The sequence below is a fragment of the Theropithecus gelada genome, chromosome X (assembly GCF_003255815.1).
Source record: "Theropithecus gelada isolate Dixy chromosome X, Tgel_1.0, whole genome shotgun sequence".
Lineage (NCBI taxonomy): Eukaryota > Metazoa > Chordata > Mammalia > Primates > Cercopithecidae > Theropithecus > Theropithecus gelada.
The window spans coordinates 116,010,423-116,035,401 of record NC_037689.1 but is presented as its reverse complement, the minus strand read 5'-3'; the positions used below and the strand labels follow the sequence as shown (position 1 = coordinate 116,035,401).

The 24,979-nt window shown below is 40.2% G+C and overlaps 1 protein-coding gene across 2 annotated transcripts in view; it reads right to left on the bottom strand.

The window, feature by feature from the left end:
- DOCK11 (dedicator of cytokinesis 11) overlaps positions 1-24,979 on the bottom strand; it is a 188,719-nt gene that overhangs the window by 108,673 nt on the left and 55,067 nt on the right. For both annotated transcript variants that reach the window (XM_025373267.1, XM_025373266.1), the window contains exons 7-12: positions 13,918-14,052; positions 9,270-9,447; positions 8,799-8,878; positions 7,322-7,405; positions 3,078-3,218; positions 1,521-1,733 (exon numbers count right to left, since the gene is read on the bottom strand). In XM_025373267.1, the coding sequence (XP_025229052.1) occupies positions 1,521-1,733; positions 3,078-3,218; positions 7,322-7,405; positions 8,799-8,878; positions 9,270-9,447; positions 13,918-14,052 (831 nt within the window). The remainder of the gene's footprint in view (positions 1-1,520; positions 1,734-3,077; positions 3,219-7,321; positions 7,406-8,798; positions 8,879-9,269; positions 9,448-13,917; positions 14,053-24,979) is intronic.

The following is a 24,979-nucleotide window of genomic DNA, read 5'->3' as shown; positions in this document are numbered from 1 at the left end:
ATGTTTGATCATCTATACAAATCAGCATAATCTTTGACCCTAAAAATCCCAATGCTTGGAATTTATTCTAAGGAGATAATTCAACAAGTGAGCTAAGATGTGTGCACAAGAGATTCAATGCAGCATTATTTCTGACAGCAAATAATTAGAAATGTCTTAAGTAGCTAAATCAATGAAATGTCATGTTAGCCTTTAATATAAACGTGACTGATCTATAGATATTGATGTAGGATGATAAACATATTAAAAGAATACAGTAGGTATAAAACTGCATGAATATAATTTTATAAGCATGTACATAATGTGTATGTATTTCTATATACACAACAGAGATGTCTGAAAAGATGTTTACCATTGTTAATAGGTATTGTCTTTTGGTGGCGAATTTTACTTTCTTTTTTACGCTTCTTATATTATTTGAATTTTCTACATAAGAATGTACTTATTATAATCAGGAAAAAAAAGAATGGTATTTTTATTTAGAAAAAAATCAATCTCCTTACAACATGAACAGTTTTGTTCATATGCCTCTTTCTCCTTTTAATTCTATGCCATGCTCTCATTTCCTTTTAGCTGCAAAAGTCTAGCGAGCAGATGATCAATCCAGTCCGCTAACTTCTTACGGCCTCCAGTCTGGTCAGAGGTCAGAATTCCAAGGAACAGTTAAGCTCTTTCTGAAAGGGAATCTTTGCTCCAGATAAAACAGAAGAGTATAGCATTACAGCTATGACACAAGCAGTTCCCACTCATTGCTTTTCAAGTAAAACTCCTTGTATAAAGAGACCATACGCTCCATTCAAATGACCTACTCATATTCAGAATGGACATGAAAATTAGGGGTGGGAGAGTTAATTTAGGGTCAATTTTTCTTAAAAACCGAAACTTTCAAGCACTTATTGCCTTGCTCAGAAGTATACACATGAGTATGGGTGCAGGTGTGTTTATGTGTGTTTGTATCAGCTTTCTTTCTGAGACGGAGTCTTGCTCTGTCACCCAGGCTGGAGTGCAGTGTGGCGTGATCTCGGCTCACTGCAACCTCCACCTCCTGGGTTCAAGCGATTCTCCTGCCTCAGCCTCAAGAGTAGCTGTTATTACAGGCGCACACCACCACGCCCGGCTAATTTTTTTTGTACCTTCAGTAGAGATTGGGTTTCACCATGTTGGCCAGGCTGGTCTCAAACTCTTGACCTCAAGTGATCTGCCCACCTCAGCCTCCCATAGTGCCGGGATTACAAGTGTGAGCCACTGCACCTGGCCTGTATCAGCTTTCTATCTCGCAAAATAATTCCCTTGTATCTCACATCATGGTCCCATTAAAAATGTTCCTTTGATAACATGTTACTAGCATGTTCACTGGTTTCCATTTTTGCCCTCAAACTTCAGTCACCAGAAAAATATCTATCGAAAGACCTTATGAGAGAGAATGTCATGAAAACATTGGTCTGAAACCACGAAATAATGCAAGAATATTTCTGTTTCTTATTCTGAACATGCTGCTAAGACTAAAGGTCATTCATTACCTGCTGTATGTAGCGTAACTGAGATTCGGCAATTCCGTGAATGTAAGATTCGGGTGAAGAGCCCTTTGGGCTACCGTCACTGGCCAGATGGGTTGAAGAGCCCCACAGCATTTCACGGACAGATGGGGGATTCAGGTCTATATGAAAGTCTGCTGAAATCTTACAATTGTTCTTTACATCAAATAAGGCAAGATTGATAAAAAAGGGCTCAACCTGGGAATAAAAACAGTTATATTTTAAAACTGAGACTTTAGTAGGGGCATGGTGGGGAGGCGCACAAGTGCAAAATAAGTTTTTTATTCCTCCAGTTTCTGTGACTACAATTCCTTTCTGAGTTCAAAACTTAGCTAAAATTATATTATGGCTTATCTGCACAGAACAAAGAGTATTCCAAAACAACAGACTTCATCAAATTTTAACTTCTGTCAGGTGTAGATAATTTCACAAGTTATAAAGTTTACAAAAAGAAATAGAAATCAAAAGCTACATTTAAATAACACAAAATGTTCTATGAATAAAATTTAATTCTTTACACGTTTACTGAAACTACCTAAAAAATAATGCCAATATTACAGTATAGAAATAAATATTCTCTTCTGTTATGTTCCAACTTACTTGACTATACATTTCATAAGAGCTAATAACAATCAACATCAAATTACTTGACAAAAGCTTTGCCCTATCAGCAATTTTGGAAGACATGATTCCTCTCTACAGATGGCATTTGAAAGATGGTCACAAAGAGAAATTTCATGCCAGATGGCATAAAGATTAACCCTTTACACACAGAAAAGTCTGCTGTACTTTTAAGCTATTTTGTAAGAGAATCTACCATCACTGTTTTATTTTTAATAGACAAAACTAGAACCAAAAAATAAAGATGAACATAAAAAACAGTCTCTTGGAAGGTTTTACACTTACAGTTTCAAGGATTTTTAAGCAACTCAAATGATCCATGAGAGCCATCACTTAGAATTTTCTCTGTAGACCAAAATCAATCTAATGCTATAGAATAGTGACCGAGCCTAGCAGACTGCACAGCATCTGTATCCCAGCATGGTTATGGTGATCCTTACTTATTGCTACGAGCCAATTTCATAGAAGAAAACATATTATCTAGTAGAATTTACGCATTTGAGGATTTTGCAAGTTTGGGAGACATGCTCCTCTTGAACATCAAGAGCCTACTCTATCTGCTCTTCTGAGTAGGTAAGATTTTCACGAATCCTCAAAATGAGAACATAGTCATATTTTGGCAAAAGAAAGAGATGTATAAAATTCTTGCATGTCAAATTTATCATAATATGTGGCGCTGGCATTTTCACATAGTCAATTATTAATAGTTCTCAGTCATACAAAGATGTTTCTTCATTTTTTATTGTAATAAGATTTCTTTTTTATATATATAAAACTTTCATTTTAGGTTCAGGGGTACATGTGCAGGTTTGTTATATAGGTAAATTGCATGTCACGGAGGTTTGCTTTACAAATTATTTTGAGAAAGACATTTCTTTAATGCACTGATGCAAGGAGGGTAGAAGGCAAAGTCATACATACATTTGTGGGTGGTCCTTTTGCATTGTCTCCAATTTGGCCCAAGATATTGAAAGTTAAATCATGGCAATTTACCAGGAAACGTTTGTTGCACTTTTCTTCAAATGGCTTTATATCAGGTTCAATTCCTGAAAAGTCCAACCTCTATAAAAGAGATAGTATGAATCATTTTCAAAAAAAGATAGGATTCATATTAACATAGATTTACATCAATATACCAAAAATGGCAAAAATCCAACAGTTCTCTGTCCATTCTTCATTTGAACCCTTTTTATGTTTTCATGTAACAAGCCTTTGTCGACTTTTTACACTAAGGTTAAACAGTGATGGAGAAATCCTAGAGGGAGATGATGAAACTCGGATCTAAAGGCAATGGAAAAGTCACATGTCTGTACTACGGCCTACAAAGTCCTACATGGCATGATTCCCTGTCTCTTCACACCGCTCTGACCTCATCTCCTACCACACTTGCCCTCTTCCCTCTTCAAGCCACACTGGCCTCCTTGGTTATTTTGCCAGCACACCAAGGACACTCCCACGCCAGGGCTTTTGCACTTGCTACTCTGTCAGGAACCCTCTTCCCTCAGATAGCTGCATGGCTTGCTCCCTCACTTCCTAGTCTCTGATCAATCGACTCTTCTGCAGGGAGACCTTTCCTAACTCCCTATAGAAAACTGCACACTCCCTGACCGTCTATACTCCCTTTCTCTATCTTTCTAATATTACTTTTCCTATGTGTTTATTTTCTGTGTTCCACACACAATATATGTTCCAGGACAGTCGAAATTTGGTTTCCTTTATGAGCTGTGCAGGAGGCAAAATTGACAGGAATGGGTATAGGAAGCATCAAAACTAACATGGTAGACCAAGGAGGAAAGATCGCTTGAGCCCAGGAGTTCGAGACCAGCCTAGGCAAGACAGTGAGACCCTTGCCTCTACAAAAAAATAAAAACTGGCCAGGCACGGTGGTGCAGGTCTGTAGTCCCGGTTATTCGGGAGGCTGAGGTGGGACAATGGCTTGAGCCCAGGAGTTCAAGACTACAGTGAGCTATGATGGTGCCACTGCACTCCGACCTGGGTGACAGAGTCAGACCCTGTCTCAGAAAAAAAAAAAAAAAGATTAACACAGGGATCTCTAATTTGGGAGATTCAATACATAGTGATGTTATGAACTTAGTCGTGAAATACAAATGAATGGCAGATTTGGGGGTACAGTGAGTACAAATAGTGAGTTCAGTATGGAATGTGTTGTATTCGAGGTGATGGTAGCAGGTAGTTGGAAAAATGGGAGAGGTCTGACTTAGAGATCTGGATGTGGGAGTCAGCAGCATTTAGGTTGAGAGGCACAAAAGGCTGGAACCCCATGGACTACCTATGTTTAATATGAACAGAGTAAGAGGCATCTGCTTAGGAAACTGAGCAACACTGAACTCAGCTAACAGAGCTGGGCAATGGACCTGGGCTGCCACAGCAATCAATTTTTAAAAATTATTGGTATTTTGAAATAAAAACAAGTTTAAGGAGAAGATATGGGGTTTGTAAAGGAATTCCTTTCAGTAGGGGAGGAATCTGTCTCTCAAAGAAAAAGACTGCTCAGGCATTCTAAGTTCATCTGTTCATGCTGAATGTCTTAACAGACTTCTATTCTATTCACAAAGGGGCAGGAAAGTGTGGATTGTGGGGTCAATTTACTATACTTCCATTAAGGCCGTAGACATTGTAGGCAGAAAATGATTGGATGGATCTGAGCAGAATGACACTGTCAGTATGGAAAACTCAAGACAAGACACACAAAAATTTTTCTCAATTACCTAAGTAAATCAAGCCAAAACAGGTATTATGCCTGAAGAATACTGGATAATTATAGCTGTTCTAACCTACCCAGTATGACTGAAACCTCCTTAAAAGGACCCAATGCGTAAGATTTGTGCCTGAAAGCATGACATCTTCCCCTTTGAATCTATTTATCTACAAAAGGAATGTGAATGTGTGGGACTAGACAGCTCCCTCTTGAACATATATCTATCTGTGGAGGCAAGTCATTGCCATGGAAATCAAGTTTAATTTCCACCCATTTATCTGCTCTCCTTTCTGTCTTACTCAGACAGTAGAATGGAAAGAGAAACTGGACCAAACCACTCCAGCCTTCAAATCCTTTCCATTCTAAGGCCTGTGAGTACAAATGTTGGGACATATGGCCTTCTTCAGCTCAAAGTTTGAGCCATCCCCTTTAGTCAGCCAGTGTTTCTTTATTCTCTAAGGTCATGTCTCTAAACAATGAACTATGGCCAAAAGAAAAGGTGAAATTACGGGATGGCGCCTCACCTAGAAAAGGTACTTGACAGATAACAACATAGGTTTCTCTGAGGTGAGACTGCCTTCCGTAACCAACATTACATTCAATTTCTTCTCCTTAAGGCTTCATCACAACTGTGAATTTCTCCCTTACCATAGCTCACTGATAAACAACTCAGACATAAAACCAGTTCAGTTTTATTACCACAAAAATGCTACACCACAAATTTGTAAAGATACTGGACTTAGTTTCAACCACAGTCAATTGGCTCCTTTGTATACAATGAAACAGCCTGACATGTCCAACTAGAGCCCAATCATGGGTGGGAGGATCAAAGACTCAGACATGCTTGGAACAAGTACATTTCTGAATGAATATCTTAGAACAAACATCCCTGAGGCCCATTATACTATTACTTTTTTACAAAAAAAAAAAATCACATAACTTGCACTAAAGCAATATTTATAACTCCGTGGGGGGAAAAAGGGAAATGAAATTATTTTTTAAAATCTATTTTCTCCAAATAATTCCATTTTCTTGTATGATATTTTCATTAAGGAAAAATGTTTACATTACTTATAGCCTATATACTTTTTCCATTTTAAACTAAATTTTTAATTAGAAAACCATACGAAGCAAAAAAAAACAACGGCTGGTCCAAAGGTAGTAAGTTATCTCAATTGATTGTTCAGTCAATTACATATTGAACTTTTTGTTCTACTCTTTCTCCCCTTGTCACTACTATACTTGACTACACTTAAAAAAAAAGAAAAAGAGGCCAGGCACAGTGGCTCACGCCTGCAATCCCAGCACTTTGAGAGGCCGAGGCGGGCAGATCATCTGAGGTCGGGAGTTCAAAACCAGCCTGACCAACATGGAGAAACCCCATCTCTACTAAAAATACAAAATCAGCCGGGCATGGTGGCGCATGCCTGTAATCCCAGCTACTTGGGAGGCTGAGGCAGGAGAATCGCTTGGGGAGGCGGAGGTTGCAGTGAGCCAAGATTGTGCCACTGTACTCCAGCCTGGGCAACAAGAGCGAAACTCCGTCTCAAAAAAAAAAAAAAAAGAAAAGAAAAGAAAAAGGAAAAACGACAACAACAAAATCAGACTTCCCCAAATTATTTCATATTTTCATGGAAGAAAAAACTGTAATGCACATTTTCCGATTTCAAACAAAATGAAAAATTTTCATTCGAAATCTCATGTAGGAAAAGGCAAAAGAAAGCCAAAAAATTTCATCTTCTTCAATTTCATTTTCTCAAAAAGTATTTTCCATTAGGAAAAATATTTGTAATACTTAAATACTGTAGACCTTTCCCACTTAAACAAATTAAAAACTTACTTAGAAAGTGCCATAGAATTAAATATTCACTGCGTGTATCTTAGTACAAAACACATCTAACTCTCATGAAAGAGGTTAAAATACACATCTGCATATAAACCTGCACCTTCCTGCACCACCCTCCATTTAAAGTGTGATTAAGCCAGACATGAAAATTATCCTAGTTCTACAGGCCTACATCAAATGTGAAAAACAAATGTTTCATATGACTCATGTGTTCTTTATACTGGAGATATTTTCTGCCACTAGATCACAATTGTATTTCATGGGCTAAAAGAACACTGTAACCACCTTTAATAGCGCTTTAATTTATCTATTTTAAGGAGCAAGAGGAAGAGAAAAGAATACAAGAAACTGATAAATGTGTGTGTGTGTGTGTGTGTGTGTGTGTGTGTACAATTCAGCTCCAAATTATCTGCATATGTGACAGTCCCCTTGAGTGAAGAGTTAATTGTTAAGTTACCTGTTCAAAGTAAACAAGACAAATATAAAACAATCTGTATTCCCCACTGGTGCAAAAAACAGTGAGTTCAACATTTCAAAGATGTTGTTTATCTGAATAAGCAGTAATTCTAGGACTATTTAAAGAAACATTATCATTAATACCTGAACTTCTGAATCAAAAGAAAAGAGATTCTGTCTTCCATCTCCTCTACTGAGTTTGTTTAGTTGTTCAGTTTCTCTTCCATACTAAAATTTTAAAAAATACGTATGTTATTTCATTTCCTTCAAAACAGTGTTAAACACTATTTAAATGTATAGTTTATGTGAAACTATCAATCTGTCACAGCTTCAAAAATACACCATTCGTCCTGTAGTCAGTACAAAACAGGAATGCAAGAGACTCTGGATGCAAAGGAGAAATAAACAAAAGAGAAATCACCATAGTTTTCATAGCCATGATGTTAGCTATAGAATATTATATGTAATTCTGATTCCATCACTTTGGGAAATACCTAACGAGCTGCACAATCCAGGATGACAAAGATTGAGAGGGAATGCAACTAAAATCTATAAAATCATTTTATAAAATCCTAGATAAGGCCAGGCACAGTGGTTCATGCCGGTAATCCCAGCACTTTGGGAGACCGAAGTGGGTGGATCACTTGAGGCCAGGAGTTCGAGACCAGCCTGGCCAACAAGGTGAAACCCTGTCTCTACTAAAAATACAAAGATTAGCTGGGCGTGGTGGCGGGCACCTGTAATCCTAGCTACTCGGGAGGCTGAGGCAGGAGAATCACTTGAACCTGGGCAACAGAGGTTGCAGTGAGCTGATCGCACCACTGCACTCTAGCCTGGGCGATAGAGTAAGACTCTGTCTCAAAAAAAAAAAAAAATCCTAGATTAGAGGATCATGAGTGTGTCCCTAAATTTTGAAAAATAGCTTTGAAGTTTATGAGGGGTAAATTTAAAACAGAAAAAAAAAAAGTGCTTCCAAATTTGTATAACTAATTTGTCCAGGAAGATGAATAAAGTAAAAATATAAATAGGTTTGACAATTATTTAAATGAATAAATGGGTCACAACCTACTAATCTACTATAATATAGAGTCTACAGAATATAATATCTTGGTGAGATACTCAGAACAATCATCTCTACAATTTCAAAATTGGTTCATTTCAGACTTCAAACAGCAGCATAATCTTTGTCAGATTGTATCATTCATATACACATATATTTACATATAGAGAATATGATTTTCATGTGAGATTAACATATGTTGGTCATAGATTAAATATCATGTGCATGAGCTGCATCATTATCCTTCTGAAGAATATTTTATGAATGATATACAGTAATTAAATTGAATAAGAACTAGCAGATAAAATTAATGAAGTCACAAAAGCCTGGAAGTATTTCTTGGTGTCCGGAAAAAAATAAGATTTTTTCAAACTGTCAGTTGGTACTTACAAGTAAGTCTTCAGGAGTGCAACTTTTCTTTTACAATCTCTACCTGTTTCACAAATTTGCTGTGGTTTTTAACGTGGAAATGACATTGCCAAATGGAATCCAGCATTAAAACTTTAATAGCTAATCCTGCATTATCTCAGTTGAAGGCAAGCTGCCATATGAAAGATGTACCTTCATCAGTTCCGGATGCATGCTCCTTTCCAAACTTGCCATGATGTTCTCGGCTTTTCCTTGGCTGCTAGTTTCATCATCTGCAAATTCATTAAAAGCAGATGTTCTAAACCATACAGACCATTACTAATAACCTAAGAGGAGTATCCTAACTATCTCTCCCACCCATCCTCTCCTACTAGATTTATTGCAAAGAATTTCTATTATGAAAGCATAGGGAAAACTTTAATGGACTTTTGAAAACCTGCCATGAATTTTCTATCTGTTTTAGTCTGGTTATATTTCATGTGTCAGAGCCCATACAGCATCAACTATTTTTAAAAAGTCTATCAACCTCCACAGTCACTTATTAATGAAGAAGCAGGTCAACTTTTAAGATTAAGAGTTCTCTATTCACCCTGCACAGAGGACATTTCCATGGAATAAAGACAAGGGCTTTACTTCAATAATAAATCACTTTAAAATTCTGACCTTGTGCTGTTTCTACTGTCTCCTTTTTCTCTTGAACTAAACTGTCGGTATTGATCTGAATAATCTTTTTCAAAGTTATCAACCATTCCTCCATTTCCTGCTCAGTTTCAGCAGCCAGATAATGGCTATACTTATCTAACATCTTGAGTTCAAAAGCATGACGGCGCATTTTGGGGCACTAGAAGGGGGAAAAAAAAGCATGTGTTCAGTTAGTTTAGTTGTCCTTTTACTATTAGATTTCATTAGTTTATATTTATTTTTATCTCAGCTTAGTATATATGTGCGTCAAGACTTTCATGAAATAACTGCTTCTTTCAGTAAGAAACAGACACTCTAAGACAACAAATGACTATGTTAAATATATTTTTTGTTCCCCTCAGGACTGAGCACAGTAGTATGACTATGCATAAAGTTGGCAGAAAACAATACTTGTTAAGTATTATCATTTAAGGCCTTTTGGCATCCTTCACATTTAGAAAATCAAAGTACCACCAAAAAAGTAAGCAAATATTTTACAACGTCCAGCCTGTTCAAACTTTTCCTTGAATAGTTAAGGATTTTCAAAGTCAGTACTTTAAAAAATTTAAATATGACCTGAAACAAATCTGATACTTAATTTATGCCTCACCATAAAAGGCACTATAGATCCTAACCCATTTTACCACGCATAGTATCAACTGTATCACAGTAGTATAAAAGAAGACTACAGAGTTTAGCAGCACAATAGGGCGACCATAGTTAACAATAATTTATTGTATATTTCAAAATAACTAGAAGAGTGGATTTGGAATGTTCCTTACACAATGAAATGATACACACTTGAGGTGATGGATAACCCAATTACTCTGATTCGATCATTTGCATATTGTATACTTGTATTGAACTATCACATGTACCCCCAAAATATGTAGAAATATTCCATATCCATAACAATGAAAAAGTAAAGACGGGGGCAGTGGCTCACACCTGTAGTCCTAGCACTTTGGGAGACTGAGGGAGGATTGCTTGAGCCCAGGAGTTTGAGACCAGCCTGAGCAAAGTGGTGAAACCTCATCTCTACAAAAAAGAAAAACTAGCCAGGCGTGATGGCACGTGGCTGTAGTCCCAGCTACTCGGGAGGCTGAGGTGGGAGGATCATCTAAGCCTAGGAGTTCAAGGGTGCAGTGAGCCAAGATGACACTACTACACTCCAGCTGGGGCAATACAGTGAGATCCTGCCTCAAAAAAAAAATTAAAAATTAAAAAGAGAAGGCCAAGCATGGTGGTTTATGCATGTAATCCCAGCACTTTGGAGGCTAAGGTGGATTCCTTGCAGCAAGGAGTTCAAGGCTGCAAGGCTGCAGTGAGATATGATCATGCCACTGCAACTCCAGACAAGGCAAGACTCTGTTTCAAAAAAAGAAAGAAAGAGAGAGGGAGAGAGAGAGAGAAAGAAGAAGAAGGGGAAGGGGAAGTGAAAGGGGAAGAAGAAGAAGAAGATGAGGAAGAGGAGGAGGAGGAGGAGGAAGGGCTTGGTAAAAAAAAGAAAGAAAAAGTAAGACCATAGAACCATAGTTGGTTCACATTAAATTGTGACTCTGCGTAAAATACATGGAAGTAACCTGTGCTGAATACCACCACACAAGGAAAATAAGTCTCTTCCTTTTCTCAAACACGCTGATACGTTCTTTTACTTTACCACCTTCTCTGTCACGACAAAAGAAATGACATACTACCCTTTTCAAATCCCACAGCATTAATTTCAAGAAATGCTCATGAATCAATGATTTTCCACTGCATGGTCATTATTCAAGAAGGAACCAAGAAAATTCCTCCTTCTAATCTTTGGAGTCTAGGAAAGGATGAAATTAAACTGCTGTTTCAAGTCATAAAGATTTATACATTTGAAAATATTTGGGAGGCGGTATCATAAATAGATGAGGGGGGCTGAGCATGGTGGCTCACACCTGTAATCCCAGCACTTTGGGTGGCTGAGGTGAACGGATCACTTGAAGTCAGGAGTTCGAGACCAGCCTGGCCAACATGGAGAAAGCCCATCTCTGACAGAGACAGGAGACAGCCACGGGTTCCCGGTGAAACCTTCAATCTGTGAGGTGGGAAACCTGCTAGCAGGACTCTCTCGCTTTGGTGAGAGTTATTTTTCCTTTTCACCCAGTAAACTCCACTTCTCACCCTTCTATGTGTCCATAAGCCTAATCTTTCCTGGTTATGTGACAAGAACCGGTTTCAACCGAACTAAGGAGAAAGTTATACAACATCTCTACCAAAAATACAAAAATTAGCCAGGCATGGTGGCGAGTGCCTCTAATCCCACCTACTCTAGGCAGGAGAATCGCCTGAACCCAGGAGGTGGAGGTTACACCAAGCTGAGATTGAGCCACTGCACTCCAGCCTAGGCAACACAGTGATACTCTGTCTCGAAAAAAAAAAAGAAAGAAAGAAAAAAATTTTCCAAATGATAATAAAAATAAATAGATGAGGGAAGCACTGCAAAGAAAGGTCAATCCAGAAATTGTGTGTGCCTTGTTCTTCCAGTAAGATATGAAAGGTCTTCTTTATATATATGAATTCATATATATGAATAGATAATATATAATCATACATATAAGCACATTTTATTCACATAGATCTTTGTACTTTTTAAAAAGTGTTTTCTCATTTATTAGAATTTTTTAACTTATCCTTTTAGAGATGAGATCTCACTGTGCTACCCAGGCTGGAGTGCAGTGGCTATTCCACAGGCATGATCATATCTCACTGCAGTGTCAAACTCCTGGGCCCAAGCAATCCTCCTGCCACAGGCTCCTGAGTAGCTGGCACTACAGGCACACAGCATCATGCGCTAAAGGTATTTTCTCATTTGATCCTCACAACAATCTTGTTTGATGGAGTATATAGATATTACTAATCCCACTTCACAGTTCTGAAGATGAAGATATAGGTAAACTGAGAGTGCTGAACTAACATCGCTTTCCTCCTAATCAGCCCATCCTTCTAGTCCACCACACCACCCTGGCTCTGTAATAATGACTTCTGTTTCACAGTCAATTGACTTCCCATTCAGATTATCTCTCTGCCCTCTACTTCCCACCCTGTTTTTGTCTGTGTCCCCTCAGTAATTCATATCAACAAACATTCATTAAGTCCCTACTGTGCGCGGAACCCTGGTAATTATTATAGAAGAAACAGAAATGAGTAAGAGATGGTCTCTGTAATCCCAAAAGGAATGTGTAGAATAAACCAAAATTAGAATGTGACTCAGTTGTATGACAGAAGGAAAAGCAAAATGGTTAGCACAGGAGAGGTGGGGCTTAATTCTACTTGGTAGTCATGAGGGCAAGGAAGGACACACAAAACTTTTCATGGCAGAAGTAGTCTTTAAGCTGAGTCATAAAAGATAAGGTTCAAACAGGAATAGACGGAGAAATTACATGTAGCAAGAAGAGGGAAAAAATGTAAGGCAAGCCATATATGTGTGAAACGCCTTAGAATGCTTAGCCTGGTGTGACCAGAGCACAGAATACACAAGGGAGTTCAGGAGGGATGAGGCTAGAAAGTACAGTGAGGCCAAATCACTATGGGCCTTCAATGTCATGGCAAAAGCTTTAGAGTTGACTCTGTAAGACAATAAATCAAGAGCCAAAAGATTTGGAGAAGGCAAATGATTGACCCAATCTATATCTTAGGAAGTTGAACTGGAGCAAGACAAGAAATCAGGAGGCATAAAAGCGCAACTTTAGGCCAGTGATGATAAAAGGGAGAACCGGAGAAAGGGCAATGAAAATAGGAGGTAAGAGGTTAAGAGGCACTTTAGAGCCAGACTCAAAGAAACCTGATAAACATTTAAATATTGGCACTGAGCAAGAACAGGGCACTGAAAAGGATTCTGAGCTTTCTAGTGTGGATGTTTCGGAGGATGGAGATGCCATCAATCAAGATAGAAAAATGCCGAGGTTCATTTTCTTTCCCTTTTTTTTTTTTTTTTTTTTTTTTTTTAGGGTCTCACTCCATCACCCAGGCTGAAGTGTAGTGGCACCATCTTGGCTCACTGCAACCTCCACCTCCCGGGTTCAAGCGATTCTCCCAGCCTCCCATGTAGCTGGGATTACAGGCGCGTGCCACCACACCCGGCTAAGTTTTGTATTTTTAGTAGAGACGGGGTTTCGCCATGTTGCCTAGGCTGGTCTCGAACTCCTGACCTCAAGTGATCTGCCCGCCTCAGTCTCACAAAGTGCAGGGATTATACGCATGAGCCACTGCACCCAGTCACTTTTTCTTTTTTTCTCTTTTCTTTTTTGTAGACAGGGTCTTGCTCTGTCACCCAGGCTGGAGTGCAGTGGTGCAATCACAGCTCACTGCAGCCTCAACTTCCTAGACTCAAGTGATCCTCCCACCTCAGCCTCCAGAGTAGCTGGGACCACAGGAATATGCCACCATGTCTGGGTAATTTTTTGTATTTTTTTGCAGAGACGGGGTCTCTTTGTTGCCCAGGCTGATGAACTCCTAGGTTCAAGTGATCCTCCTGCCTCAGCCTCTCAAAGTGCTGGGATTACAGGCATGAGCCACCATACCCAGCCATCTGGGGTTCTTAATATTGTTTATCAGTCACCCTCTTAGAAAAAGAGAAGGATTACCTCGATGGCCTTACCTGAACAACATCAATGCAGGCGTCCAAGTAGATGCAACCTTTCGATTCTTTTGAATTTTTCTCATCTTTATAGGAATTGAGAATATATGAACCATCAGGAAGTTGGGTCAAGTAAAAATATCGTCTCTTGAATACCTACGTGGGGAAAACCCAGCAATGATACATTTGTTACATATACATTGCATTTGAATAGCTTCTCTGAACTAAAAACCTCAAAGGCTTGCCAGGCATTGTGCCTGGACAATCTTCAGACAACCCTGACAAGATGTTAGGAATTATCATTATCTTCATTTTTTTAAGATAGTGAATGAAAGTCACATGATTTACCCTCAGTTAATCAAATACCTAGAGAACAGTAATTAAGATTTAACACTTTGAAATGTATAAAGCATTTTGATATCTGAATCTCCTGACCCTTTCACTATAGCATTCTTTTCCCATTTAATTGCAAACCATGATTAGATCCTTTTAAGTTGGTTTCTAGGACCATGAATTCAAGAATAAATATAAAAAGCATACATATACACATATATATACATATATATTATGTATACACCCACATTACATGTTTCCATCTCACCTACACTTCCTACTGCACTCATCTACACTGTACCAATGTCCTTGCTTCTGAAAGTCCAGTTTACAGGGCACTCACAAGAAGCACAGACTCATTAGTTGCCTACCAGTTGTTGAGCGCCCCAAGTGCTGACATTTAAATCAACAGTCCTAATGGAACTATGCCGTTTGTTTGGAGTTAGGGATTCACAAGAGTTAAGAAGAAGCCTGTTGCTACAACTCACAGCAAAGCCCACAGGAACGGGAAAAGGTTGGGGACTGCCTGATGAGTTCATGCCGTCCCTCTATTCTCCCCTAAAAACAGACTTTGAGAGCCTGATAAAAGAGGTGAGAAAAGGGATTAGGAGCTCTCTGATGAATTGATGCTTCTTTCAGTAAGTCACAAACTGCAGGCTATGTCAAGCAATTGTCACAGTGAAAGGCAGAGCTTATTCAAGTTGCAATTTCCCAGGATGATAGATCTGAAATCACTTCAGGGTGGGATGGGAAGAGCAGCTAGGAAATAGACTCCTGGTGATTACTGAAGAAATGCATTCCTATGCATCTTGTCTTATTTGAAGAACCTGGCTTTAAAATTTAAGCTTGTCGGCCGGGCGCAGTGGCTCACGCCTGTAATCCCAGCACTTTGGGAGGCCGAGACGGGCAGATCACGAGGTCAGGAGATCGAGACCATCCTGGCTAACACGGTGAAACCCCGTCTCTACTAAAAAATGCAAAAAACTAGCGGGGCGAGGTGGCGGGCGCCTGTAGTCCCAGCTCTTGGGAGGCTGAGGCAGGAGAATGGCGTAAACCCGGGAGGCGGAGCTTGCAGTGAGCCGAGATCCGGCCACTGCACTCCAGCCTGGGTGACAGAGCGAGACTCCGTCTCAAAAAAAAAAAAAATTTTTAAGCTTGTCACTTTTAATCACCCATCTGATTATCCAATATGATCCCCAATCATTTTGAGAACTTTAATTATGCAAAGAGTATTATTTGGCAAGGTCATTCTTGCCAACAACTTAATGTCTGGCAAAGTACCTGAAACATCAATTTATTTCTCCGTAGTATGATCAAGCAAAATATATAAAAGCCTTAAGGGGCATTTCTTTTTAGAAAAAACCAGTAAAAATTAATAACATTGATAGTTATTTTTGACTTGTATAAATATCATTGATTTTTTAATGAATGACAAAAATATATATCAGTGTAAGGAATACCCTAACAGGTTAGACTGATAAATGCTACAGTTTCTAGCTCAGGAAGGGGCCATGTAGGCTATATGCTATCAACAGAAAAAAGTCCAGGCCGGGCGCGGTGGCTCACGCCTGTAATCCCAGCACTTTGGGAGGCCGAGGCAGGTGGATCACGAGGTCAGGAGATCGAGACCATCCTGGTTAACACGGTGAAACCCTGTCTCTATTAAAAACTTCAAAAAAATTAGCTGGGCGCGGTGGTGGGCGCCTGTAGTCCCAGCTACTAAGGAGACTGAGGCAGGAGAATGGCACGAACCCGGGAGGTGGAGCTTGCAGTGAGCCGAGATCGCCCCACTGCACTCCAGCCTGGGAGACAGAGCAAGACTCCGTCTCAAAAAAAAAAAAAAAAGAGTCCAAGCAGAAAACATCACCTTGTTTTGCAATTCCAGTCAATTAAATGTTATTGTATTAGTATGCAAAGGAACAGAAAGAGAATGTGTGGGCATATTTATATCTTTCACATATTTACATATCTCATATATGTGAGAACATATGCATATATTCTCATATTCAATTAATCCACATTTAAGTTTGCTGGAAGAAATCTAGATTAATATTAAAGGAAAATGTTAATCGTAATGGTGATGATATATGTATATTTCCTTATTTTATTTTTATTTTTATTAGAGACAGGGTCTCCCTATGTTGCCCACACTGGTCTCAAACTCCTGAACTCAAGGGATCCTTCTGCCTCAGCTCCCCAAAGTGCTAGGATTACAGGCGTGAGCCACACTGCCCGGCCTATTTGCTCATTTTCATGACAATGGTTCACATCTATCATTAAAATCATGGGAATACAAGGCTTAAAATTACATGCTGAGGTCATTTCAAATGAATAAACATGTAATGAGCACTAACTCTGTGTAACACATTACTTTTTAAAGTTATCACAATAATTACCTATAACAAAATTAAAATACGTCTTTCAGGCCAAAAGTAACATGAAAAAAATATGAAAAAATTTAGATTTAAATTGTTCAAATCTAAAACCGAAATTCTGCTGCTTCAGTGGGACAGCCTATAGAATCCACTTGCAGAGTCAACAGCCAGCAACAAAGAGAGAGGCAGAAGAGAAAATACAGAGCAAAACATTTGTGGCATACAGTCAAATTATAGTCTGGGAAATTTTTTTTTTCATGTACAGCTGCCTCACCAAGCACAGAAATTCTGTGGCAGCCACCACTTCCAATATTAGCAAAGCACATCATTACAATGGAGATAGGGATATGAAATTACAGCAAATCACTTCCTGTAACATTGCAATTATATCTAAATGTGACACAAGGGTAGGTAGCTTATGAATCTGGGGAGAGAACATGATGCCTGAAAGAGCACTCAGAAAGAGCAGATGCCTGAAAGTCTTATGATACTGATTCTCAGCCAGTATCTCCTGCTAACCAGCAGTGAAATTGTCCTCAAGACTCTGCTTCTCTCAGTTTACTCGCTTGTAAAATGATGAGATCACACCAGATGATCTGTAAGATCACATTTTTCCACAATCTACAAATAATTTCATTCAACTTGAACAAATAACACAGCAGCCTTCCTAGCCTGGAAGCTACTCTCCCCACGTGATTTCTCATACACTGGAAACACAGAGTTTGGACAGTAAGGAATATTTTTAAAAGTCATCTCTATGTAGAAATCAGACTCTGCCCAACACATTCTAAGATCTCTTCTCATTCTAATATTTTATGATATATGTTGGGTTTCAACTTCTGAGAAGCTTTTAAGATCTCTTTTGCAAAGAAGAAAGGAATATCCTAAATCTCTCACATGGAAATCAAAGGGAAATCAGAAACATAACTTCCTGGACATTTAAAAAATTTCTACAATGCAGCTATTTAGGGTATAAGTTTAGAGATTTTTTTTTACATTTCTAAAAGAAGACAGGTGTTAAAATAACGACTATACAGAATAATGGTAATTATTCTATACCATACCTGTCATTCGAAGGCTGCAAGTCTTTTGTAACCAATAGCTAATTGTTTTAATACCTCTTGGGGATAAGTATCATTACCCACATTTTACCTAACAGCAAACTGAGGGACCAAGAGCTCGTTCAAGTTCACACAGGCAGCCAGGAGCGGTGGTTCATGCCTGTAATCCCAACTCTTTGGGAAGCCGAGGCAGGTGGAACATCTGAGGTCAGAAGTTCGAGACCAGCCTGGCCAACATGGTGAAACCGTGTCTCTATTAAAAAAGCAAAAACTTAGCCAGGCATGGTGGCACACCCCTGTAATCCCAGCTACTCAGGAGGCTGAGGTGAGAGAATTACTTGAACCCGGGAAGTGGAGGCTGCAGTGAGCTGAGATCACACCACTGTACTCCAGCCTGGGTGAGAGAGCAAGGCCCCGTCTCAAAAAAAAAAAAAAAGTTCACATAGGCAAGTCACTGATAGAACTGAAATCAGAATAGGATAATGGCTACAAAGAGAATCTTGCCCAAATCCTCCAATGGCTTCCCATCTTACTTTACAGTAAGATCTAAAATCCTCACCATAGCCCAGAACACTGTACAGGATCTGGCCTCAGATTACTTGTTGGATTTTATTTCCTTTCTTTTTCTTTCTTTCTTTCTTTCTTTTTTTTCTTTTTTGAGACAGAGTCTCACTCTGTCATCCAGGTTGGTGTGCAGTGGTGCGATCTCGGCTCACTGCAAGCTCCACCTCCCAGGTTCACGCCATTCTCCTGCCTCAGCCTCCTGAGTAGCTGGGACTACAGGCGCCCGTCACCATGCCCGGCTAATTTTTTTGTATTTTTAGTAGAGATGGGGTTTCACCATGTTAGCCAGGATGGTCTCAATCTCCTGACCTCATGATCCACCCGCCTTGGCCTCCCAAAGTGTTGGGATTACAGGCATGAGCCACCATGCCCAGCCTTCCTTGGACTCTATTTCTAATCTTTCTGCTCCAGCTACACTGGCTTATCTGCTGTTACTCAAATATCTCAAGTGAGCTCCTTCAGGTCTCTGTACTTCCTGTTTCCTCAGCCTAGAATCCTCTTTCCTCACTATCCACACAGTTTACTTTCTTACTCCTTTCAGGTCTTTGCTTGAATCTCCCCTCCTCTGGGAGGCCTTCTGTACCACCTGCCCTCATCATAGCACCCAGTTATGTCTTTTTCATGGAGTGATCCCTACACAAATATGTTATTCATCTATCCGTTTTATTTGCCATCTCTTTCTAGCCCATGAAGTTTCATGTTTCATCTACGGCTGTTATCCCCCCAGTACCTGTAACAATGCCTGGACTCAGTAAAATGCTTCAAAATGAATAAACAATGAATGAATAATCCCATTTCCAGCACAGATTCCCCAGCAGATTCTCCAGTGGTTTCATCCAACACAATTGCGTTTCTCTGTAATGCCCATACTCTTCTTCCTCCTCCTCCTTGTCTTTATTATTTTTGTTAGATGGTGAACACAGCCGAAAATGCCCCACCTTACTCAGTGAAGAGTGGCCCATTCAGACCACCCACAAGAATAAAACAGAGAACAAGCCAAAGGATTTGATTCTATAGGATCAGGTCCTGCCAAGTCTGCTGAAGGTCCCAAGCTGTTGGAATGACAAACTGTTTTTTTTTTTTTCTGGAGACAGAGCCACGCTCTGTTGCCCAGGCTATAGTGCAGTGGTATGATCTCGGCTTACTGTAACCTCCGCCTCCTAGATTCAAGCAATTCTCCTGCCTCAGCCTCCCAAGTAGCTGGGATTACAGGCGCATGCCACCACACCTAGCTAATTTTTTTTTTTTTTTTTTTTTTTTTTTTTGCATTTTTAGTAGAGATGGGGTTTCACCATATTGGCCAGGCTGGTCTTGAACTCCCGGCCTCAAGTGATCTACCCACAGTCTCCCAAAGTGCTGGGACTACAGGTGTGAGCCACTGTGCCTGGCCAGATGACAACCTTTTTGAACTCCTTCTGGAGCAGGAACAGAGGCCTTTTGTCATTCGGCTGCATCAAAGATTAAACAAAGGAAGGAAAGTTGGAGCACTTAGTATCCTCAAAGTAGGAAAACGGCTGGGGGTGGCGGCTCACGTCTGTAATCCCAGCACTCTGGGAGGCCCATGCCGGTGGATCACCTGAGGTCAGGAGTTCGAGACCAGCATGGCCAACATGGTGAAACCCCGTCTCTACTAAAAGTACAAAACTTAGTCGGGCGTGGTGGTGTGCACCTGTAATCCCAGTTACTTGAGAGGCTGAGGCTGGAGAAGTGCTTGAACCCAGGAGGCAGAGGCTGCAGTGAGCAGAGATTGCGCCACTGCACTCCAGCCTGGGTGACAGAGCGAGATCTTGTGTCCAAAAAAAAAAGAAAAGAAAAGAAAGTAGGAAAATCTTTTATCATTCTATACAACAAATCCCAAGAGTGTTTACCTATTGTGTGTTACCTAGAGGGGTAATTATTTACTGCTAAATTGCATGAACTAGAAACCCTTAGAAAGGATGCTTCAAAGGTTTAGAGGCGGAGTAGGTAGGCCAGGAGCAATGTAGAAATGATGTGGGGGAACCTGCCTAATGTCTCAGACAGAACACAATGGAAGAGCCAGCAAGGAAAAGGAGAAAGCAGGAGAGACAGAGACACACTGGGTCTTAGAACTGTTCTGCACAAAAATGAAAGAAACAATGAGGAAAAAAACCACAGGACTTAGAAAAGTGAGTTGCAGTAATAATACCAGAATGCCAGGAACTTCATCCTGCTGAAGATCCCCTACCACTACGTTGGTAACCTGATACATCACTCACCTCTCTCCCTCATGTCATTTACAGTCCTATCAAGTTTGTTTGTTTTGTTTTTTTCCTTTCGAGATGAAGTCTTACTCTGTCGCCCAGGCTGGAGTGCAGTAGCACGATCTCAGCTCACTGCAACCTCAGCCTCCTGGGTTCAAGTGATCCTCCCACCTCAGTCTCTCAGGTGGGTGGGACTACAGGTGTGTGTCACCATACCTGGCTAAGCTTTTTGTATTTTTGGTGGAGACAGGGTTTCACCATGTTGCCCAGTCTGGTCTTGAACTCCTGACCTCAAGTGATTCTTCTGGCTTGGCCTCCCAAAGTGCTGGCATTACAGGCATGAGGCACCATACCCGGGCCCAAGTTTTAATATATGACACTGTCCTACCCACTGAGAAACTGAGTAAAAATCAAATAGCTTTTCTTAAATAGTTCTACCAAATCTGGGCACTGAAGAGTTCTTCAACTATTTGATTTAAAGCAAAGTCTAGTAGGAGGGGTCTACAATCCACCTTTCTCATTAAACACAAATTATTTTATCAGATGTATTTCAGCACGGCATAACACTGCTCAAATAATCAATGACTCTCAATTACTCACATAATAAGGCACACATGCCAGATACTGGCATTCAAGGCCCTCCCACAACCCTAATAATATAAAATAACAACAACTGCTAACATCTGTGGGGTGCTTTGTGCATTATGGTCTCTGGTTAAGTGCTTTCCTTGTATTATTTCATTGAATCCTAAGTAACAATTTGTGTGGTCATTACTGTTATGCCCTCCATATTACAGAAGAGAAATGGAGGCACAAGGTGATACCAAAGGACCAAACCAACTTCATCTCCCATGACTACTCAGCTTCACCTAACCATTCTGCCTTATACATATTACCTGGCACATTCACTTTTCTTCTTTCTGATTCACTTCCTTCAAGGTCCCGCCTTCTTCAAGAAGCCTTCTCTGACCCCAAGCCACAGTGATCTAGATTCATGTAGCACTTGGTCACTGTACCATCTTTAAACAATTATTGTTAGTGTGTGTCTCACCTCCCCAAAAAGGTGTTTTTTTGTTTTTTGGTTTTTTGTTTTTTTGTTTTTTTGGGTTTTTTTGAGACAGAGTCTCACTTGTTGCCCAGGCTGGAGTGCAGCGGTGTGATCTCAGCTCACCACAACCTCTGCCTCCCGGGTTCAAGCGATTCTCGTGCCTCAGCCTCCCGAGTAGCTGATATTACAGGTGCACGCCATCACGCCTGGCTAATTTTTGTATTTTTAGTAGAGACAGCGTTTCACTATGTTGGCCAGGCTGGTCTCGAACTTTTGACCTCAAGTTATCAGCCCACCTCGGCCTCCCAAAGTGCTGGGATTACAGGTGTGAGCCACTGTGCCCAGCCCACTGTCCCAAAAAGGTTTTAAGCTCTACATCTGACACTTCTCTCTACCCTTCACAATGCTAATACCTTGTCTTAACAAGGCATTCAATATCTATTTGATAGCCAGGCGTGGTGGAATGCACCTGTAGTCCCAGGTACTTGGGAGCCTGAGGAGGAGAATCGCTTCAGCCCAGGTGTTGGAGGGTGCAAGGAGCTATGATTGTGCCACTGCACTCTAGCCAGGGCAATATAGTAAGACCTTGTCTCTGAAAAAATTAAATTAAGAAATTACCTATTTGGTCATGAATTGGTTGATACCCAATAGTGTCTGATACATAGGAAGCACCTAATAAATGGTTTTTGAGAAGTAATATGAATGAGGGAAAACAAAACATAAAAAACAAATCAGTGAAAAAATCTCTTATGCATAATAAAGGAATGCAATCCATTTGTTAGCTGTAAGAGACAGTCTGGTAGATTTGAGAATACAATTGGACTAACATATGAAAAATAAAATATTTTCTCTTCCTTTCGTTCTAATACACATAGTGACCTTGACCTCCTAGCAATTATTTTAATATCTTATGTGCTTTCTTAGGTCAAATCCTCATTTGATTTGATGTTCTCCCACTGCAGAGGAGGGAGAATCCCTCCTGGAAGAGTTAAGGAGTTAAGGACTTTTGGACTCTGGATATATAACAAATGGCTCTCTTTTGTGCCAAAACAAATTTTAAAGGGCACTAGAAGTGAGTCATACATCAACCAGTTGAACTTGCAACCCTGATATCATATCAAGGCACTTCAATGTTTAATTGCTGAGAATGGGGAGGAGAGAGCTAGAGGAATGTGACCAAATTGAGCCAAAAAGATGCATAAAGGTGGGTGTCCCAGGAGTTGGCCAAGAATCTGCAGCAATTTTTCAAAAATGCAAAAACCACCCTGAAGATTAAATTCCTCCATATATCATTATATCTCTTAGGAAAAAATAGTTCTAAATACCAGGGGAAGGCTATGTCCAATATCACAGCTATCTAAGCCCACATTAAATTCCTTCGTTGATATGAAAAGAAGTTGAATAAAGCAGATGTCTCTAGCAGCTACTTGGGAAAGAGAGGATATAAATGAATAGGGGTCTGTTAGGATTGCGGTTTCTATCTAAAGGATCATGCATTCTCTACGACATCTTAAAACTTCTCTCTAATACTTTTCCAGGAATTGAAGAGTGGCAACAAGGTACATCCTCATTAACTAGAAACCACAAATTGAAGAAATTAACCGCTATGATAAGGCTTGTCCTGTTTTAACCTGAATACAAAGAACAGAGCAAATTATAAGTGCTAAATGTTCACTGCACCCAAACAACCAACAAAGCGTTGGTTTTGTTTGTTTGTTTGTTTCGTTTTGTTTTGTTTTTAAAGGGATGAGGTCTCGCTTTGTGCCCAGGCTGGAGTGCAGTGGCACAATCACAGCTCACTGCAGGTTCAAACTCCTGGGCTCAATTCAAACTCCTGGGCTCATGTGATCCTCCTGACTCAGCCTCTTGAGTAGCTGGGATTACAGGCACATGCCACCACACCCAGCGCAACGGAGCTTTTGCAAGAACTGCATGATACCAGCATCCTCTTCAGTGAGAGGAAGTGCTTGGGCACGGAGCACTGTGACTCGTGGAGTGATGCACATTATTCGCAACTTTCCTGTAGCCCAGGCTCCTCAGGGCAAGTTTCTCAGCCAACAATGAGGTTATACTCAGCAAGCACTTCTGGGAAAATATGCCCATTTCAGAAGGTGGTGTAGATTATATCTTAACAACTGACCAGAGGAGGTGGAAAGCTATATATTGGGGAAAATATAAATTTTTATTCCATAAATATGGGGTCTTATAATCTTCCAATACGAAGAATTCAGCCTAGTTCCTCTACCAGCCCGTCTTTTACCTAGAGCCCATCGACTTGAATGCATTGCAAGTCATTGCAAGAACCATCGACTTGAATGTTCTTGCAAAACTGGCAAGCTAGCTAGGAAGGTTGAACTTTCTAAAGCAACCCATATACAAATTACTTTGGCTATATTATTTAGGTTGCATTAAAACCATGTGGTTGCCTTTCTCAAAAGATCTTATAAAGTTGGAATCTTCTAATTCCCTTTTATCAACTGCACTTTGCTGAGTCTCTTCTAATACTCTTTCGTTTTATTTTTGCACTTTCTCTCATGATACAATTCCTCCTCCTTTGCTATTAGAGTCCTCCCTCCCTCCCTCTTTTTTTTTTTTTTTTTTTGAGACAGAGTGTCGCTCTGTCACCCAGGCTGGAGTGCAGTGGCACAATCTCGGCTCACTGAAACCTCCACCTCTTGAACTCAGGTGATCCTCCCACCTCAGCCTCCAGAGTAGCTGGGACTATAGGAGTGCACCACCACGCCTGGCTAACTACTTTTGTATTTTTTGTAGAGGCAAGGTTTCGTCATGTTGCTCAGGCTGGTCATGAACACCTGGGCAGATTCCTTTATTTCTAACAGTCAAAATGTCCAGGAAAACAACTCAGATCTATTTCTAAAATCAGTTTAAAGTTGTGCATAATTTCAAACTTTCCAAAGAACTGATTATAATTTTTTTTAAGAGATTGAGTATTGCTCTGTCACTCAGGCTGGAGCACAGTCATGCAATCACAGCTCACTGTAGCTTTGACCTCCCAGGCTCAAGCAATCCTCCCACCTCAGCTTCTCAAGTAGCTGCAAATACAGGCATGCGTCACCACGCCCAGTTAATTTTTTTATTTTTTGAAGACACAGGGTCTTGCTATGTTGCCCAGGCTGGTTTCGAACTCCCGAATGCAAGCAATCCTCCTGCCTTGGCCTCCCAAAGTGCCAGGATTGCAGGCGTGAGCCACTGTGCCCTGCACATAATTTTTAAAATTTAGAAATTTCTTAATGAATAAAGACCCTTAAACGTACACCTCTCTCTAAAAGGCATCAAGATGCCTTGCTTTTATTCCCTAGCAATTCCAGAGGGATCTGCAGGCCAGTGTCAAGCCACAGGGCATCAAATAAGCTCAGATAAAACACAGGGAAGAAGCTTGGCTTATGGAGGCTGTTATTTGCCACTGAGTCATGATTAACAACCAGATCTGCTGCTGCTTCCCAGTTAGTCTGCTGTGAG